Genomic DNA, 22162 nt, shown 5'->3' with positions numbered 1-22162 from the left:
CGGACTCTCTAACAATCATCCCATCAACCAAATATTTTGAAACATATTTAGAATTCAAGTCCATGAAAATGAGGTTAAGTTCAGATAAACCCTGCAAGACAGACATATTTGTTATTCATTTATTATTTTGTACATAAATCACCCATTAGTTTTCTCATTTGAAATGTTTTAAATTGTTAATTTGTCATTTCGAGACCTTAAAAACCAACTATGCAGAATATGTTTTACTCATTATTGAAGTCCATATGGTGACCTACAGGTATAGTTATTTCTGTGTTATTTGGTCTGTTGTGTCTCATTTACAATCATATCACATCCTCTTATTTGATATTTTAATTTGTGATAAGACATTTAATAATCATTTTATACACCAAATATACATGAAGATGACCTATTGATTACACAATATTGACTACTACATGTACCTATTAGTATTTATTATTTTTGAGTATATGTCCGACATGCTGACGACGGACAGTCAATGGTATACCATAATATGTCATGAAAACTGGTGTTAAAAAAAAGGCTCAACTAAATCAAATTTTTGAAACGTGATTGATTTTATTCCTCTAATATCTATGAGATCAAATTTATAAAACATCTATTAATATAATTAATTTCAATGTACTAGTATACATGTAAGAATTGTTGCCATTTATACATCATGTACATGTACAATCATTAGCTGATCAGCTCTATATTTTCTTTATTTTTATTCTCCTTCACTGTTTTATTTATAAGAGTAGACTCATATATATGATCTGTATTCATCATTGGGACAGGTAGCTATATATATAGGTGAAGCAGGTCCTTTTGATTTGATTTTTTTAAAGATTTTGACAGCACTAAAGCATATACATGTAGTTCCAATTTATAGTTGATCTTAGCTCCTTAAGTGGATTGTGGCAACATATATTGCATATATACATGTAGAATGTTGTTCTTAAGTTTCAGCACTTTACGCATAGTTTCCGGTTGCAAGACTAGAATATGATACTGGCTTCTCATGAAATTCTGTCAGTACTTTGCCAATAGTTTCCAAGTAAAGTTGAACATTCCAAGCTCACTCCTTCCATTTGCAATGTACACGTACAAATGTACTTGCAGCCTGAAATTAAATATCAGAGTAATTCTGTCAGAAAATCAACAATTATTGACATTCAAAAGCATATAGATGTAGACTAGTTCATAATGGTAATGTGTCCATGGGACACAGATGAGCAGCCGCTTGCATATAAAGGATGAAAAGGGTGACACCACCCAAATTTGTACTTGATCTGAGTGTTGTTGTAGTAAGCATTGCATATAAGTTTCAGAACATTTGGATGAAGCAAACTTGTGTTAAAGAAAGGAACAAAATTTCAGCATTTTTTTAATTTGTAAAGGGGCATAACTCTAGAAAAGTAAAAGCGACCCCACCAAAAATTTAAACTTCATGTGTGTTTGTTGGTACAATGTAGTAAGCATATATATATGCATTAATTGTGTATTAGTTTCATAACATTGGTAGAGGCAAACTGAAGTTGGAGAACAGAAACCAAATTTGGGAGGTACATGTACATGCAAGTTTGATAAGACTGACAATGCAAGGGTAACCTTAAAAGAACTAAAATGGTCTAAATTAATATGTGTTTATTTGATAATAGGTTCGTTTTCATTTATTTTGTTTTCCCTTGAGAAAACATAAAATATTTTTTTATAATTTAATTTGGTTGAATATACATGTATATCGAATTTCTGAACAGAAAATAATGAAAATGAGACATAAAAAAAAATATAACCAAAAAATAAACCTGTGATAATACTGCTCCTATTGGTACCAGGATGCTTAAAATCAATCCAAAATATTTTTTTTTTTTGAAAAAATGTATACACCTATAGTTGTTAATGTCTGTGTCATTTTGGTCTTTTGTGGATAGTTGTCTCATTGGCAATCGTACCACATCTTCTTTTTTATATTATATACAATATATATGAACAGCTAAAAATCTCAAGTGACAAATACTTATGGCCACATTCTGTACATGTTTAACCCTGATACTTCTATTACTAGACCTTAAGACATTTTTGTATACCTAACAGAATTAGGGGGGGGGGGGGTTAATGGTAAACAAATTGTGATTGATAAAGATGAATCCTTCGTTTGCCTCCTACTGTAGGGTTTATCATTTACAAATTAGGCCAATTATATCATATTCTCAAGAAAATAAAGAAGTCAATCAAACCCCAGACCTTAATAGAGGGGTGGACAGGGGTAAGGAGACAGGGGAATGAGGGATCAGGGAAAAGAGGGTATCTTTGAAATATATTTTGTCTTGGGGCAAGGAGATGGAAGAATTGAAATAAAAAGGGGGGGGGGTTTAGAGTAAAATGGGAAGGGAAATATAGTTGGGGTCAAGGAGTAGAAACTGTCCCGATGGAAGTTATGGGGTACCCCACATACATATGACCCTAGTCCCGAGATTTCTCTGACGTCCAACGGCTGTTTTGCCAGACAAGCTGGGGCTAATCTCGGACTAATATGAACCTAACTTGGCTACGAAATAAGTTATTAAAAATGATGATTAAAAAAGACTAATTCATTGACACTAACCATTGCTAACGGTAGCGTAAAAATAGTAGATGTCATCCCTTCCTCTTCGGCCGTTTCACACGGATATTTCGCAAAACTGGCCAGACATGTTTACAACTTGTCTGTAAAAGGTAAAATAAACACATAAATAAGATACCAGCTATAACGATCTATAATATTAAACATGGAACAGAAATTGAGCCCGTGCAGGGTTTCAGCCGCAGTGATTTTCAACAGTAGCGAGTATTTTGAGACAACCCCCAAGTTTGTATTTTTCGTTATAAAGATAACATTTGGCTGCCTAATATATCGAAATCTATGTTTTCTTAAGTAATAACTCTACCTTCATCGTTGTATATTCGCCACAATGTCTGTTATGCATGTACATGGTCGTATTCATCAATATAGTATGCTGCTCGGCAATGGCGACCTTGAAATTCCTCTGGTCCGATAATGGCGCCAAATTAGAGGGAAGCAACTCGCGCCAGACAAAATTACCGTATTTCACCAAAATAATCAAAATTTCCATTTTTGATAACAAACAGTAATACGATAACCACATTTATATTCAGCAATCGTTTATTGATATAATTACAAACATTATTTTATCAAAGCCATCAATAAAGAATTCACAATTAAGTAATTAATGGAGTGCAATGAAATTAGACCTTATGGGGTAGAGGGGTCAAACAAAAGCTCGTAACTTTTTTAAAAGCCTGGTGACCCCCATTTTATTTTACCTTAAAATGTTCGAAAAACTCGTAGCTTTGACATATCTGTTTTTAAAAAAAATCTACCGGGGAAATTTTACGAAAAATCGATTAAACCAATATTTTTTGCCTTAAACTAAAATTAGAAAATGCAAAATTTAGACATTAATCTGAAAATAAAAGGATTTTTAAGTCAAAAACAACCAAGGGAAAGGTTTACATTTCAAATTCTAATGTTTTTTCACATAAAAATCATACTGACTTGGTTTTAAAAGTCTTTGAATTTGATGTAACGGTTATTGTTGGAAGGGTGGGCATGTTTGGAAATAGGGTCAAAATTGCACATTTCGCTTCAATTTGAGGAGAAAACGAGCCTGGTGACCCCCTTTTTTCTTTGCATTTTTGGATTCAGCATAAAAAAATCTACAGAATATGTGAAAATAAAAAAATTCTACCGGGGGTCCTTATTGGGGTGAGCCACCTTAATGTCATTCAGACTCTCTCTTGACTTTACGTGTGAAAATGAAACAAGATCAGATAACTCCGAGAATCATATAGACTTTCCCATAAAATTGACCAATCGGAAACCGAGATATATAAGAAGCCATGACGCGTTTATTGCCAATTCTTCAGCGGTTGGCAAACTACTTACGATTGACATACTTTGGTAGGATTGCTTTGGATGATTCCGACAACAAATGAAGACATGTTATACACCATTGTGAAGATAAATCAATTTAGATTTACGATATAACTAGTTTTAATGGGATTGACAGACTAGAAAGCGGCATATAACGGAATTTCGTCACCGCCTGACATTTTTCTAAAATGCAAGTTAAGTACCTTGTGTTATATAAAGGTATACAGGGGAAAAAAATTCTGAGACGAGTGCCTGTAACCGCAGGTTTCATGACAAAAAATGTGTTCCAGTAATTTTAATGGTATATTACATGGGGTGATGAAGTGCGGTTGTTAGTTGTCACCATAAACTTCAAACTAAAATAAAATATGCATATTAAACACATTTATAAAATGGATATTATATGTTATTCAGGTCTCAGACAAGGTATATACGCTTAGAGTTTATATCCCCTGAGCACATATATTACGGATTACCCCTGACTTATGTTATTTTCCAGTGCAGGTATTTGTTGACACAACTGAGTCGAAAAACCCAACCTGATATGTTCGGCATACGTAAAGGATTTTCTGATCTGCTGTGAACATACTTTTATCGTGTATGTAATAATTTATAATAACACTTTTAACATTAAATTTTAGTATCAATAGTGTAAATTGCGTGATTTTGTATCAAAAATGTATTGTTGACTGAAACACGTCATTATTTTCCCACTGCGAGCCTCTGACAGTCTGAAAGCTTTTGACTACGTCACATAATAACCGGTGTTATGATGACGTTTACGAGGTTCCAATTGGGGACAAAAACGTCGTATATACCCCGGCAGTTTCCTGAATATATACTGACATCTCTGTGTTGTTATCCAATCACAAACATCGACACATTTGTAATCCGTAATATATACTACTATAGCGGAATGGAAAACATCAGTGAACTTTCTTTGAAAACAAATATTTTTTTTATATTCTTTGTTATGTCAAATTTTAGTTACTGTACACTTACTAGTCATTTTTGTGGGGAACAAATTACCAAGAACATTGAAAAAAAATCAGGAATTGGCTCCTTGCTTTGTAGAAAATGATTTCAAACCCATTGAGAAAAAAATCACGTATTGAAGACTAATATATCAATCATTCGTGACAAATCTCTGTGACAGTTTAGAAATGCTTCTGACCCATCTTTAGTTACTCTGATGCGTATGTGTGCTTATATAAGATTATACTGAACGAGGACTTTGCTGTATTCAGAAATTTTGTATGTTATAAGCTTCGTCCTCATCCTTGGTCAATATTTAAGAAATAATTGATGCAAGCTATACTTTATTGTAGTTTTAACATAGGTAGGCATCATATTCGTGATTATTTTTGCCCGAGCGATAGTCGGTCGTCGTCAATATCAAGTATATTTCTCATAATTGAACGGGAGAAATAAAAGTGCGAAAAGAAATATGCAAGAAGAATACTAAACATCTGTTTTTGAGAATCCGAACTTATCTTTAACATTTGGATGCCGTATTGACATTACAACATAACCTTGCAATTGAGAAAAAAACTTTACATTCTTTTGAATAATGTAAAATAACCAAAAATAATGCTTCTGCTGCTTTTATGTAAAATGTTATTGATTTTTTGAAGTTTAATATCTTCATATTCGATAGAATACTGTTTTCACCATTCTTTTAAAAATCACAATCCCAGTATATATATGTTTTTTTTTATGTTAGTATATAAATAATAAATACAATATTTATAGAGCGCATTATATAATAATACGATGATAGTCCGTCGGAAGGGGACGACAAATGGCTGACCCGTGTTAAGAGAGAGCCATATCTCTTGCACGTTAAAGACACCCTTGTAGATTCCGAACAAAAGTAGGCTATAGCTAATGCCGCTATAAGGCAGCACTCGCACCCGCAAAGTGGAAAGGGATTAATATAAGTTGCAAAACTTGTTTCCCAATCCACTATAAATAAATATGTTTAAACTAAACTAAACTATATAATAACAACAATTACTCTAAGCGCTTCAAATTTAAAAATAAGTAAAATACAAAAATACATAAAAACTTAAATTACAAAGCACTAACTTAAAAGAATCAAACAAGCATTTAAAAAATAAGATACTAGAAAAAATTAAAAGGAATAAAAAATGAAAAATGCATACATACCCTAAAATATACAAAACAGTCTAAAACTAATGCAGTCAATTATATAAATTCTACAAGAAATCCTTAAAAGCAGTTCGAAATAAGTGAGTCTTGAGTTGCTTTTTAAAAACATCTTAAGAATTTACACTCCGCAAGGACGATGGAAAATTGTTTTAGAGTTTGGGTGCAGCCTTGTCAAAACACCTCTCACCGTAGCTTTTCGTTCGGACGTCATTTGGAGGATATAGGAGCATACTATTTTCCGACCTGAGGGATTTACTGGGTTTGTATGGCGTAATTAAATCTTGAAGGTAACTAGAAGCCTTGCCATGCTGTGCTTTGTACAATATAAAAGAAGTTTATATTGGCAACGGTAATGTATGGGTAGCCAGTGTAACGATATTAAAACAGGCGTAATTGAGTCAAATTTTCTTTTTCGTGTAATCAAATGTGCTGCTGTGTTTTGGAACCGCTGTAACTTACTGATAATATTGGTGTTAGTACCGTACACCAATGCATTGCCATAGTCCAGCCTTGATGTAACTAGGGAGCACAATAGTACTTATTATTGTTTCAAAAAATAGGACTGAAGATTTATATTTTATCAAAATATATCACTTCTGGTAAAATGACGTTTGAAAAAAGTAATGGACATCAATATAGTTTCGGATAAAAATTGCAGTCGAAATCTTGTTCTCAACTACAATGAAATGTGTCGGTGAGGTAAATTTCAAGGCTTTATCATAAATCGTACGTGTTATATCATTGACTTCAGATAAATTTATACATGTCCTAAAATATAAGTGGGTCATATAAATATTTTGCAACTTCAATTCTATCAAAAGTAAAATATATATGATACTCTGCATTTGTGTTGGTGTTCTTTCACTGTATTGATAAAATGGATTTGTTAAAACAGTCGATATTTCAAGCAATTGATGAGTCGTCAGAAGAATTGGAAAAACTGAGCATTGATATATGGCGAAATCCAGAACTGAACTTTGAGGAACATCATGCGCACGAAATACTAACCAATTTTCTTGAATGTAAGGGTTTTAATGTCCAAAAAAATTTTGCGATGGAGACTGGATTTAAAGCTGAGCTAGGATCCACAGAAAATGGACCTAACATTGCCGTGATTTGTGAATATGATGCGTTACCAGAGATCGGACATGCATGTGGGCACAACTTGATTGCTGAAGCTGGTGTTGCCGCTGGTCTTGGAATAAAAGCAGCATTGAGGAAAGCAGAAAAAACATTTGGCAAGGTAGGTAAACATTTTATCTTGTGATTAACTAAAACAAAGGAGTTACAAAGACACAAGGAGACTATAAACCTAAACCTAAGTTTGCTTAAACGAAAGTATTTTAGAGAGCTTGCATCTCACCATCAGCGACATCAATCCATTGGTAATACTTCGAAATTACGTTAGAATTAATTCGACATATGCATGTTTCTGAAAACATTTGAATTATCAGTTTTAGTCGGTACCTTGTCATCTTCATTTATTGTTTCTTATTATCACTCAGTCAACGACAAAGCTTACAGAAGCTTGAAAGTAGAGGCGAAATATACCAAAAGGTCATTTAAACTCAAAGCTGAATGTTAACTGTCAACGCCATACACCCCCTCCCCCAAATAAATCTCCCCAAAAATCTCGAAAAAGATCAAAAATACAAGAAACAGTATACAAAACACAATATAGAAAACCAAAGACTGCGCACACAAATCCAACCAATACCCGGGTTTATCTTAGGTGCCACAGGTGGATAAGCAGAGGTTGATCCACATGTTGCACCAGTCGTGTTGCTCATTTACGTACAAACCCGGTGATCAGTCTACTGAATTCTGTATGCCTCATTCAGAGAAAAAGGAGGACGCGATTGTGGTTACCTCGATTAGAATATAGCCGTCGTACTCTTTGAATCAGACATACCGTACGGTGACTTTTAGTTGTTTCTTTCTGTGTCATTTGTTCTCTTGTGGATAGTTGTCTCATATATATAAGTTACGAATCAAATCTACTCTAACATCGTGTGGTCTAGCGGGACGGCTACAGTGCAAGCGATTTGGTGTCACGATATCTCAGTAGCATGGGTTCGAATCCCGGCGAGGGAAGAAAAAAAAATTGGCGACAGCAAATTTACAGATCTGTCATTGTTGGGTTGATGTTTAGACGAGTTGCATATATATATATATATATATATATATATATATATATATATATATATAACGGTCAACAAAATCACGAAGTCCGTAATATTTTCGAAAGAATGATTTCAACTTCAAGCTAGAAACTTTTGGTTCAACAGATTTCTTGTAAGCAGCAACCGCCTATCAAGGAAATCATAATAGGAAATACAAGCCCTTGGATATCGTATCAACTGGAAGATATATATACTCCAAATCAATGTGCTGCTGGAATGTTGCAACATAGAAATATAAAGTTTACAATTGGGAAGCTGAAATCATCTCTGTCGTAAAGGTTTGTTCTCAACCGACACTCTCTATTAATTTCTAGATGTAAGTCAACACATGAATCATACGTAACTGTATCTGTTGTATCCTTTTTTCAAGTTCGATGGGATAGATGCGTCCAACATAGTCATCTGCATCTTTGATCAATATTCCAAAGGAACATAGATCAGACATATGGTTTTTCATGATTCCCTCCTTGGTAAGTGTCGTCAGGGTATATGCTGAGTTTTCAAGTGAATGGTAAATACTAGTACCTAATTCATATATCAAGCAGTTCTTGTAATGTAATTTATACTCAAAATTGACGTCGCGATAAACTATTTCATTATTCATTATTCATTTTTTAATATTGAATAGTGAATAGTGAACTATTTCATTATTCATTATTAAATAATGAATAATGAACTATGAATAATGGACGTACTTCAGCGCGGTGTTGTAAATGGGTTTGTCTGTGGGGACAACCATATATTTGTCATGAATGTAGGACTGTTCCATTCTACACTGGTCAACACATTGATAAAATGACTTTGTATGCTAGGTTTGTGACCAATCATATTCTTTTTCAGATAACTGTTTTAGGAACTCCTGCTGAGGAGGGAGGGGGAGGTAAAATTGACATGATCAAAGCTGGTGTCTTTGATGATATTGATGTCGCCATGATGGTTCATCCTTGTCCAAAAACTGTATCCCATGGTTCATTTGCAGCCGTTGATATGTAAGTGTTTTATTTGTATCAGCATTGATATATATTATAATTTTGTTGAAAAATACTTCAAATAAATTGATGAAAAACCACTGAAAACACTTAATAACCGCGGAACATTTTTTTTTTATAGCAATCTGAAACAAGAGTTTTAAGTACCCATTAGACAGTTACAAAAATATCATTGTGGTCTTCTAATGCCCACAATTTCATTATTTGATTATTGGTAAATCCCAATCAATTGACGTAAGCCATCTTTTTAAATGCTTTTTCCTAATGTTCTGATTACATTTTGAAATTTGTTTCCTTATTTTTATTGCAGGGTTACTGTCAAATACACAGGTAAAGCAGCACATGCTGCAGCCTATCCATGGGAAGGAGTTAACGCCCTTGATGCGGCAGTAATATGTTACCAGAACGTGTCTTGCTTAAGGCAACAGATGAAACCTACATGGAGAGCTCATGGTATAATAACATTTGGAAAATGTATTTACTTCACATGTTTTAGATCAAATTTGAAAAAAATGATTGTTTATTGTTATGATCAATTTAAAAAAAAAATGAATACGAACATGTATTTCATTTGAGAGCTTCACTAGTAATTACATTACCACCATTGATTTTCCCCTATTAGTCTTTGTTAAAATTGCACTTTTCCAAAGTTTGTGCAGAATTTATCTTTGTTTCAAAAAAAGAATTACTTGGCATGAGAAAAGTTTTATCTATCAAGTACTATAGAAAAATAAATTCACATGACATTTCATTGCATATACGCAAAAAAACATTACTGCAAGTTAACCAATCAAAATTTCCCCTTTATTTAATCTGTTACAAGCTTTAGTAACCATGTCACTTCCAGTTTCCAAAATATTTTATAGAAACCCTAAATAAAAAAAAATAAATAATGGTGCTTTGAAATACCCAAGATATATGTTTATGACCCAGAAATGTTTGACTGCAATGAAATATAGGATTGATTACCCACAACTGTCAAATTCAAAACTGTGGAATATTTTTTCCGGATGTGACGTACTATGATTTGGTGGTTTTACATTTTAATCTGAACATTTTCTGGTAAGTCTGAACAATAAATAATTGCGTCATGTTCAATCTTTCGGTAAATTTTCAGACTTATCCATTGCAATAAATTCAGGATTGTTCAGATAATTCATTTGTAGTCAATTCAGTACTGATAAGATATTTCACTTACATTCAAGTCAGTACTGTTCAGTATCTTTTAGACAATTTTATTAAGTATGATGTTCAAATGTACAGGTCACTACTTTACAAATATGAATTTAGACTGAACAGATCTTGAACGACTGCAAGCGAATTGTCTAAACAGATCTGAATTTACCGCAGTGGATCAGTCTGAAAATTTACTAAACTAGATATTCAGATCGGAACGACCGTTTAGTTTACCAGTGATTGAAAACACACCCTTCTCACTAGTTTTGACTCTTGATATTATAAATCAAATAAGTGAGAGAAAAAAATAATTACGGAAAACGTACAAACAAAGCAGCAGAGTTACTTGTAATTAATGTATAAAGGAAAACCATAGTAATGGTAATGGAAAATTTGCAATTTCTATGCAGGAAATCACACGCTAGGCATTAATATTAGTTATTTATTATGTCATTTTTTACATATCTATATATTACAAAACACGTACTATACTTATACTGTCTGTTCTGAATTAACTTAAGCTATAAGTTTGTTTGAGATAATTCACCGAGTTTCATTCAAATGAAGCTGATATAATATGATACTAAGGGTTCTTCTCGACAAACGTGTATATTCTATTAATTTTGTTTTGATTTGAATATTCAAGATCAAAAAAATATTATACATGGTGTCATCTGATAAGTAAATTTATACATTATTTATAGGGATAATAAACAAAGGAGGTATCAAGCCAAATATAATACCAGAATTTACTGAACTAGAGTACTACTTCAGAGCGCCAAACAAAAAAGAATTAGATGATCTGAGAAACAAGATAAAATCCTGTTTTGATTCAGCAGCAACAGCCACTGGATGTCAGGTGAATTACACTGTCGTTTTTAGAAAAAAAATCTGAATGCATGAACACATATCATAAACATTAACATGAATATAAATAGATTTATCATATACTTAGACTAAATAACATATGATTTTTACCGTATGATAATAGCATTAAATTAAAGTATTTTCCATATTTTTTCGAATTGGTGCTTAGCGGGCTGATATGAAAAGTTTATCACATGCTTCGATTGTTATCACATGCCTTTCCGTAACGTTATCACATGGCATTCCGGTGATAATCGGCAAATTCCGGAAAATACACCTCAATGCAACGTTTTCAGTGAAAAAACATTACAAAGTAGTGTACAAAACAATTATTTGAATACTGGAAAGTATATTGTACGGAAGCGTATTAGCGCCACACATTTTTTTTTTTATATTTTTCTTCCTATGTTTGCGTTGTAACGCAAACCTTTGCGTTATAACGCAAACCTTTGCGTTATAACGCAAACCTTTGCGTTAAACGCAAACCTTTGCGTTACAACGCAAACCTTTGCGATATAACGCGAACCTTTGCGTTATAACGCAAACCTTTGCGTTACAACGCAAACCTTTGCGTTACAACGCAAACATTTGTTTTATCTTATTTTTTATTTAAGATTCAAAGGAAACAGTAGTTATTAATGGAGGAGGCTGTATAGATTAAAATTTATCACCATTGCAAAGTAAAATGCTTGAATAATTATATCATATCATTGACTAATAATGAGCAGAATAATATAAGAAGATGTGGTATGAGTGCCAATAAGAAAACTCTCCATCTAAGTCACTATTCGTAAAAGTAAACCATCATAGGCCAAAGTACGGTCTTCAACACGGAGCATTGGCTAATACTGAACAACAAACTATAAAGGCCCCTAAAACGATATCCATGTTACTACTAGTATATATATTACAAAGAAAATTGAGTAAATTGAGGTTATAAAAAATAAACCCTGCTAATATAGCTATAACCGAATATAAATATACTTCCAAAGTAAGCTCTCGTTTGAGAACTGTGTAAAGTAGGTTAGATTCAAACAAGCTACCCTTTGGCAATAAATGTATAGAATGAAGATGTTTTATTAATAAAATTATGTTCTCTCTATTCAAATTGCTACCCAAGCATCTTAAAAATACTTCATTATATTGAAATGAAAATTCAATGACTTTCTATCAAAGAATCGTGATCATATTCTGAGAAAAAAATGTTTCCTTATTAATAATTCATTTTAAAGCAGAAAGATCATTTTGTCTATTTGACTTGGAGGTTTCCCAATTGTATGACATTATTTTTGATCTTTCAATTTAAATATGACTATATACTAAACTATATCTATTTTCTTGTTAAATTATATACTGTTCTGATGCACAAATCAGTCTTAATTTATGTATAATTGCACTTCAAGCATTCCATTATTCCTATGCATATTTATTATAACGATTTGGCCTTGTATGTATGTTTCTTTTTTCATCTACTATAGTAAATCACATCCGAAATGAATGACAGACGGACATATATACAAAACTTAATGAATAATTGAAATCAAGATATTTGCGTTATAACGAAGAGGTTTGCGTTATATCGCAAAGGTTTGCGTTATAACGCAAAGGTTTGCGTTGTAACGCAAAGGTTTGCGTTGTAACGCAAAGGTTTGCGTTATAACGCAAAGGTTTGCGTTTAACGCAAACGTTTGCGTTATATCGCAAAGGTTTGCGTTGTAACGCAAAGGTTTGCGTTGTAACGCAAAAGGTTTGCGTTATAACGCAAAGGTTTGCGTTGTAACGCAAACATAGGAAGAAAAATAAAAAAAAAAAAAAATGTGTGGCGCTAATACGCTTCCGTAATATTGTGTAAAATAATTAAATTAAATTTAAAAAAACAAATATAAAAAAAATTATTAAATAAATGCATTTTTTAAGTTTTTCTGAATCATAATTTAGAAAGTTACTTTAAAAAATTATTAAATAAATGCATTTTTTAAGTTTTTCTGAAACATAATTTAGAAAGTTACTTTAAAAAATTATTAAATAAATGCATTTTTTAAGTTTTTCTGAAACATAATTTAGAAAGTTACTTTAAAAAAGTTGACTTTTCCAAACAATGTTCATTATGTATATTGTTGAATTATTTTTTTGTCGATTCGTCCGTATTAAAATGTGTTTTTTTTCTCTCTGTTGAGGCATATGATAGAAAGATTTCATATTGAATGTATCAAATTTTAGGTCCGACGTCCGTGAACTTTTTACTCTTTCAACTTCTTTTCGGGAACCACGTAGAAGGATCAATATATACATCTGATATTTTTCTCTACTGTTGAAGCATAGGATAAAAAGATCATAACATGTCATTTTTCATATCGCATGTATTATCAGCCCTCGGTCAATATCAGCCCTCGAGCCGATATTGAACCTAGGGCTGATAATACATTGTTACGGCCAGAAATCGCCTTTAAATTGTAGCCAACAAAAGACACAAATCAATAGTAAAATTTAACAATATTTAATATACAAAAGTTTACAAAAGGTATTACACAAATATTACTGTTAACTTAACTGTCAAAATATGAGTCCAATCTGTTATCTTTATCTGTATCCGGAAATCTTTCGGAATCCAATTTGAATATTACGTTCACTACTAATGTCACAATCCAGTATGATGTTGTTTGTAGAATAAAAGTGTCAATCCAAATGCTGTGAATACTAATGTCTATCAATGTCTATGTCCAAGTTTAATAATGAGAGTTTAACTTTAGTGTCTGTATATATAGTGTTGTCATGGAAAATTCTAGAACACTCTATAATGGAACATTGTGGAAAATCCTGGAAAGTTACAACGGATGTTTCTGGAATAACGTAGAAGTTCAAATTACGCATCTTTTATAAGGATCATTCTAGAAAGTTCCAATCATTCTGTGATTGTTCCAGTGATTCCTAAACTGCACAATTATAAGATTATTTGGTAAACAACTATCAGGCCATACAACACAAATTAGGCCAACATAAATAAACATAATAATTACAATATCATAACACCTCCCCCCTTAAAAGAAGTTTTAGTGTAACAAAAACTTATCATGAATAATATGAACAAAAATACATTATATATACAAAGTGATTTAATAAGCTCTAGATAAAGCATCAGCTATTACATTATCTTTACCCTTAATATGTTTTACAATTACATCATATTCCTGTAACAATAAACTCCACCTAGTCAACCTCTGATTCTTGTTTCTCATTTTATGCATGAAGGTGAGAGGATTATGATCAGTATAAACAAGAATAGGATATACAGTGGGATTCAAATATACATCAAAATGTTGAAGTGCTGACAACATTGCAAAACACTCTTTTTCAATAGTTGAATAATTTTTCTGATGTTTATCTAATTTCTTAGAAAAATATGATATAGGTTTTTCAACATTATCATCTGTCTCTTGATATAAAACAGCTCCTATTCCTACATCGCTTGCATCAACGGCAAGTTTAAATTGTTTTTCGAAGTCTGGAGTAATCAGAACTGGACTATTAATTAAAAGTGATTTGCTATTTTCAAAAGCTTTTTGACAATTTCCGCTCCAGATAAATTTAGAATCTTTCCGTAAAAGATGAGTCAATGGTTGAACAACAGTAGCAAAATTTGAACAGAATTTCCTGTAAAATCCTATCATGCCTAAATATCTCATAAGTTGTTTTCTATTTGTAGGAGGTGGAAATTTGGAAATAGCTTCCACTTTAGCCATAATAGGTTTTACTTGACCTTGGCCAACTGTATGCCCTAAATAATCAACAGTGGCCTGACAAAATTCACTTTTACCAAGATTAACAGTCAAATTTGAATATGACAATCTATCAAAAGTATCATACAAATGTGTTAAATGCTGTTCCCAGCTATCACTACATACAATAAGATCATCAATATAAGCATAACAACAGTCTAAATCTTTTATAACATTATTGATCATTCTTTGAAATGTAGCTGGAGCACTTTTCATGCCAAATGGCATTACAGTATATTGAAATAAGCCATCTGGTGTAACAAAAGCTGATATTTCACGAGCTCTCTGTGTCAATGGAACTTGCCAATAACCTTTCAATAAATCAAATTTGCTCACAAATTTTGCTTGACCAATATTGTCAATACAATCGTCTATCCTTGGAATCGGATAGGAATCAGATTTTGAGACTGAATTTACTTTTCTGAAATCAGTCACGAAACGAAAAGTTTTATCTGGTTTTGGCACAAGGAGACAAGGAGAGCTCCATTCACTGTTACTCGGCTCAATAATATCATTGTCAAGCATATATTTAATTTCTTTTCTCATAACTTCAAGTTTGAGTGGATTGAGCCGATAAGGATGTTGCTTAATTGGAGAAGCATCTCCTACATCAACATCATGACAAACAGCAGTGGTTTTGTTTGGCACATCTGGAAAAAGATTTTTAAAAGAAAATACCAAAGTTTTTATTTCTTCTCTACGATCAAAAGACAGATGTGCAAGTTTTGAATCTAAATTTGACAAAATTTCTGAATTTTTCAATCTAACTGTCTCTTCCATAGTTTTACAACTAAAAGTTGGTTCAATTACATCTGGTTTGTCATGATTGTTCTCAAATTTAACCATGCCTAAAGTGGCAACTGGTTTACTATCACATAGTACATTAGTACGCTCAAAATATGGTTTTAACATATTAATATGACACACTCTATTTTGTTTGCGCCGACCTGGAGTTTTTACAATATAATTCAAATCATTAATTTTACTCTCTATTGTATAAGGACCACAATATTTAGCCTGTAAAGGATGTCCAGGGACTGGCAAAAATACAAGTACCTTATCACCAGGCTCAAAAACTCTATCCCTGGCATCTTTATCATACCAAATTTTCATCTTGTTCTGTACATTTTTTAAGTTTTTCTGAGCAATTTGACAAGCAGTATACAATTTTTCTTTAAATCTAGATACATAGTCTAAAAGATTCAAGTCAGTATGTTCAGTAAGCCACTTTTCCTTAATCAATTTTAACGGTCCCCTTACAGTATGACCAAATACCAACTCAAAGGGACTAAATCCAAGGGATTCTTGAACAGCCTCTCGGACTGCAAAAAGTAGAAAGTGAACTCCATCATCCCAGTCTCTATCAAATTGAAGACAAAAAGTTCTAATCATGTTCTTCAATGTTTGGTGAAAACGTTCTAAGGCACCTTGAGATTCTGGATGGTACGCACTTGATCTATACTGAGCAATCCCTAACTGGTATACGACTTGCTGAAATAAACCTGACATGAAATTTGATCCCTGGTCGGACTGTATAGACTTAGGAAGTCCTACTAATGTGAAAAATTTGATCAAAGCTTTGACGATAGTAGGTGTCTTGATATTTCTGAGCGGAATAGCTTCAGGAAAGCGGGTAGATGTACACATGATTGTCAATAAATATGCATTTCCAGTCTTGGTCTTTGGTAAAGGTCCAACACAGTCAATTAGAACTCTGCTGAAAGGTTCGTCAAAGGCTGGAATAGGCAGAAGTGGTGCTGGTGGTATTTTCTGGTTAGGTTTACCAACAACCTGGCATATATGACATGATTTGCAGTATTCTGCAACATCATTTCTAAGTTTAGGCCAGTAAAAATGCTGCAAGATCTTAAGGCAAGTCTTCCTTATACCTAAGTGTCCAGCCAAGGGGGTGTCATGGGCAAGACCAATAATTTCTTGTCTATAAACTTTAGGCACCACCACTTGGTATAGCACTCTCCATTCCTCCTCTGGGGTAGCATCAGGAGGCCTCCACTTCCTCATTAAAATACTGTCCTGATGGTAATAGCATTCGGCCACTTTGTCTGCTTCCTCCTGTGGTTGAGCCCTCTGGCTGAGCTGAAGAACCTCAGGGTCTTTATGTTGTTCTTCGAGTAAATTATTTCGGTCTAATGAATGGCTGTTTACATCTGGCCATGGCATAATAACATTTTTGTTAACACTAGGTGGTTTTATAATAGCCTTTTCTGAGTTACCAGGATCTTCAATATCAGCTATAAAAGTGTCAGAAAGGTCCATGTAATCAAACTTGTCTTCTTGCAAATTCTCATTTTGTTGTTTTCTAGCCATCGCCCTAGTAACAACACAAGCTGGATACAATTCAGCATCATCTTCAGGTGATTTAACATCCACCACCGGTTCACTGGTAACAATTGGTTCAGCAACCACTTTGTTCCTAGCTAGATCATTTCCTAGCAATAAGGTAACACCCTCAACAGGGAGATTAGGACGAACACCTACAACAACTGGTCCAGTTATCAAATCTGACTTCAGATAAATACGATGGAGAGGAACATCTATACAACCTAACTCTACACCTTGTAACAAAACGGAGGCACCAACAGAAGTCTTCTCGGACAAAGGCAACACACCTTCTAACAATAAAGACTGAGAAGCTCCAGTGTCCCGTAAAATTTTAATAGGCTGAAAAGTGGTATCATCAACAATAGCAACAAACCCATCAGACATAAAGGGTTTATATTCCTCCATATAATCACAAAAACTGGACTTAAAAGCCTGACTCGCAGGACATTCCAATGTACTGGTAATATAAGGTGTCGTACAAGCACTGGTCTTCGGCTTATTATCTCGTTCATTCTTCTTCTGGAGTCTAAAACAATCAGCCATCAGGTGACCAATCTTCTTACAATAAGCACAAGTCAGTGACTTCTTCTCAAAAGTATCAAATTTTGGACTAGACATATTATAACTGGACTGACTCTTATTCTGTGGAACAGGCTTACTATCAGTACGCTCAGTGCTTTGATTTTTGTAATTTCCACTGGAAGTATTAACATTTTGACTCTTGAAACTTCTTTTATGTGAAAGAGTATAATTATCTGAAATAACAGCTGCATCATGTATTGACTCAACAGTTTTGTCGTCTAAATGTGTTTTTAATTCTGAATGAACACATTGTTTAAACTCTTCTAATAACATCAATTGTCTTAGTTGATCAAAATTGTTTTTTGTTTTCTTTGAAGTAAGCCATTTATCAAATAGATCTTCTTTTTCCCGAGCAAATTCCACATAGGTTTGCGAATCAAACTTTTTATAAGATCTAAATTTCTGTCTATATGCTTCTGGTACTAGCTCATAGGCTTTCAAAATTTCCTGTTTCACAGTGTCATAATCAGAACTTTTTTCTGATGGAAGTGCGGAGTATATTTCAGCTGCCTTACCCTCAAAAACACTTAGCAGCATCGTAGTCCAATACGGCATTGGCCATTTCAAATTATTAGCAATTTTCTCAAACTGTGGAAAATATTTATCAACTGTTTTTTCACAAAATTTCGGAACCAAACGTATATTTTTTGCTGCATCAAAATAATCTGATTTCGACTGGACTTTAGTGTTGCTTTCTTCTTTGACCATTTCAATTTTCAGTTTTTCCATCTCTAGCCTTTCTCTCATTTCAAGTTCTTTTAATTTTAATTCATCTTCTTTTATTTTCTCCATCTCCTTCATTTCCAATTCTTTTAGTTTGAGTTCATGTTCTAATTCAAGCTGTTTTAATTTAAAGGCGTCAATATTTTCGACCTTAAGTTCAAGAGCCTCTTCACCTAAAATTTCTGCGTCAACTAATTTGTCTATAACCAAATTTTTTATAATTTGTTTTCTCATAGATACTTTAAAAACTAATTTCAGTTCTTTAGCAAGCAACACTAATTGCTCTTTCTTTAAATTATCAAAACTCTCCAGGTCTGGCGTTTTCAAAAATTTACCAGCATCAAATGCCATTTTGTAGAATTTTGTTGGCTAGTTATAATAAAAATATTGAATAAATTTTGAAAAAGATATTTTCGTTCTCCCGGACGAGCCCCCAATTTCTGTTACGGCCAGAAATCGCCTTTAAATTGTAGCCAACAAAAGACACAAATCAATAGTAAAATTTAACAATATTTAATATACAAAAGTTTACAAAAGGTATTACACAAATATTACTGTTAACTTAACTGTCAAAATATGAGTCCAATCTGTTATCTTTATCTGTATCCGGAAATCTTTCGGAATCCAATTTGAATATTACGTTCACTACTAATGTCACAATCCAGTATGATGTTGTTTGTAGAATAAAAGTGTCAATCCAAATGCTGTGAATACTAATGTCTATCAATGTCTATGTCCAAGTTTAATAATGAGAGTTTAACTTTAGTGTCTGTATATATAGTGTTGTCATGGAAAATTCTAGAACACTCTATAATGGAACATTGTGGAAAATCCTGGAAAGTTACAACGGATGTTTCTGGAATAACGTAGAAGTTCAAATTACGCATCTTTTATAAGGATCATTCTAGAAAGTTCCAATCATTCTGTGATTGTTCCAGTGATTCCTAAACTGCACAATTATAAGATTATTTGGTAAACAACTATCAGGCCATACAACACAAATTAGGCCAACATAAATAAACATAATAATTACAATATCATAACAACATGCGATATGAAAAATGCCATGTAATAATCTGATAATATTATTGAACTCGTGCAAATGGATTTTTCTATGTCTGTTTCATTTTAATTTAAGGGTTTAAAAAGTAAGTTAATTTTCGATTTTACCTTTATAAGAAAAAAAATTTTGTGGATCGAATCAGTCAATCAAGTGGTTTACCTTTGTTTTACATTCAATGTTGAAATTCTTTTCTGTTAATAGGCTAACATGCACCAATCATGCATAATCCATCCCTATCTATTGGGTTAGATTGAAGTTCACATGAATACGGATTCAATGAGGTCGAATTATTCACTTGCAAATCATGATTTGATTTTTCAAGTATCTCGTAGCTAGTGCCCCTTTAAAACATACCTTGCATAAACATTATTTGTTAAGATCAACCTAGCATCGTTGTTATTTCGGACACTTTGTAAATGAAAATCAATTTTCATCGATTCTGATTACACGAAAACATAGCTTAGAACACGATTAATGGACAGAATTAAGTCCACAGACACTACCAGGAGTAAATTTCACAAAAAAACTTACGACTAAGGGACGACATCAAAAGATCGATGTAGGATAAAAAACTTAAATCAAATAGTTTGGGGGGGGGGGGGGGGTTAAAATTCTGCAAGTTTTGTATATCTAAAATCGATTTATACATTTATCCCTATTGGTAAATCAATTTTTCACAAATTAAGTTAAGGGGGGTTCAGTGAAAAAAGTATGTGAATTAAGTTTTTTTTATCCTACATTGAATTTTTGATGTCATCCCTTAGATTGATCGTAAGTCATGAACAATTCAGTATAATTACCTTCAATCTTAGTCGTAAGTTTTTTGTGTGAAATCGACTCCAGGTCTCTGACAATGTACTCTGTATTTTGGTTTCAAATGCAAGCTAAAAGTAGTCTGTAGTATTTGTTTCAAATCGTTATGCTATATCTAGGTAAAATCAGTTATGACGATACTAATTCACAATCTTGTTGAAGTCAAGTATACATTTTATTTGATTACAGGTGTCCTACACATTTTCTAGCAAGCCTTACTTGAATCTTGTAACAAACAACCGAATGGCGGACGTCTTTTATAATAATGCAATATCTATTGGTGTACAATTTGATGCTAAAGAGGATATAATAGCAGGTTCTACGGATATGGGGAATGTTTCACAAATTGTTCCAAGCATTCATCCACTTTATAACATTGAAACGACACATGGAAATCATACAAAAGATTTTGCCACTGCGGCAGGTATGATATTATGTTTGTAAATCAGTGAAAACTTTACAAGGAGTACACTAAATATTGCATCATGTTCCATAATAGAATATAGCATCAACTGTTATCTGAAAAAAGTACTGCTGCGCTAAAATTATTAAATTTGTTTAGATATGATTAAAAGATTTCCTTTAATGATACTTCACTGTTTTAGTATTCATGTTCTATCAATGACAATGGATATGAACTTGACATTTCCTTTCAATTCAGTAAATAGAAAGAACATTTTATATATTCTAGATTGATTTGAAATAGACTTATAATACATAATTGTTCTTGAATAAACATCATTACATTTTACGTCGGAAGCAGAAGAATGGTGTTATTTTCATGAGAGTTAAAACGTAAAATCTTTCTTCATCATGGAAATGTTCGATCTTACATACTTTAACATTAATGAAATATTGGTTCTTGAGATAATTACTATATACCAGAAACAGTATTCATCACTTTTGTGTCTTGCAATTATTTTTTTGTCAGCAGCCTAGTGATATTTCTGAAAGTAATTATTGGGTTATGTCGCTTTGTACAAAAGCTAAGTTTTGATTAAAAAATGATGTAAATGTTCTGTAATGTTCCCATCTTTGTCATACTATATTATGGCACAACATATATTTATAGTTTTCATAATAGTTGATAAGATGCTGTTTTGAACCTTATAAACATTTTCAATTTCTATTGTCACGTTATCATATACGAAAGCTGAATTATATAAGAACGAAAACAAAACAAATTCAAAGATCGCTTCTATTTTGATCATAACGAGCCTTAACATAACAGTATATTTTGATAATATATCGCAGATCAATTAGTGGAAGACTTAGATTTATAAACTTATCAAATTATTCCATGCTTAATTTATTTCAGGTGATCCAAAGGCTCAGCTGCACACTCTGAACCAAGCTAAAGCTATGGCAATGACTTGCCTTGATATTTTTACGGATAAACATTTATTGAAAGATATTAAAGAGGAATTTGCAATATTTAGCAAAAATTCACAATGAGATTAACGATGAAGAAAAAGCATTGGAAACTCACGGATATATTATACAGTTAAAGATTTGTTAAAATTGTAACCCTATAAAATATTTTATCACTTTTA

General features: G+C 32.7%; 1 protein-coding gene and 1 long non-coding RNA gene across 2 annotated transcripts; one reads left to right on the top strand and one right to left on the bottom strand.

Annotated features, from left to right (window-relative positions):
• Positions 1 to 539: 539 nt before the first annotated feature.
• Positions 540 to 3242, bottom strand: LOC143047664 (uncharacterized). Its single transcript, XR_012969626.1, has 2 exons — positions 2916 to 3242; positions 540 to 1108 (listed from the first exon to the last, which is right to left on the bottom strand). It is a non-coding gene; the product is annotated as an uncharacterized LOC143047664 (long non-coding RNA).
• Positions 3243 to 6888: 3646 nt separating this feature from the next.
• LOC143047663 (xaa-Arg dipeptidase-like) lies at positions 6889 to 22162 on the top strand. The gene is made up of 6 exons (XM_076220849.1): positions 6889 to 7337; positions 9118 to 9266; positions 9577 to 9719; positions 11147 to 11301; positions 20799 to 21033; positions 21928 to 22162. The coding sequence occupies exons 1-6, from the start codon at positions 6972 to 6974 to the stop codon at positions 22062 to 22064; spliced, it is 1185 nt and encodes a 394-aa protein (XP_076076964.1). The 5' UTR covers positions 6889 to 6971; the 3' UTR covers positions 22065 to 22162.

The sequence above is a fragment of the Mytilus galloprovincialis genome, chromosome 10 (genome assembly GCF_965363235.1).
Source record: "Mytilus galloprovincialis chromosome 10, xbMytGall1.hap1.1, whole genome shotgun sequence".
Taxonomy (NCBI): domain Eukaryota; kingdom Metazoa; phylum Mollusca; class Bivalvia; order Mytilida; family Mytilidae; genus Mytilus; species Mytilus galloprovincialis.
The sequence above is the reverse complement of the archived record's forward strand: the minus strand, read 5'-3'. Positions and strand labels throughout refer to the sequence as shown.

What these genes read in the sequence shown, in the direction of transcription:
- LOC143047663 (XM_076220849.1), top strand. Translation starts at nt 6,972, where the DNA reads ATGGATTTGTTAAAACAGTCGATATTTCAAGCAATTGATGAGTCGTCA. An exon ending in CAGAAAAAACATTTGGCAAG is followed by an intron (nt 7,338 to 9,117) that starts GTAGGTAAACAT and finishes ATTCTTTTTCAG; the next exon opens with ATAACTGTTTTAGGAACTCC. An exon ending in TCATTTGCAGCCGTTGATAT is followed by an intron (nt 9,267 to 9,576) that starts GTAAGTGTTTTA and finishes TTTTTATTGCAG; the next exon opens with GGTTACTGTCAAATACACAG.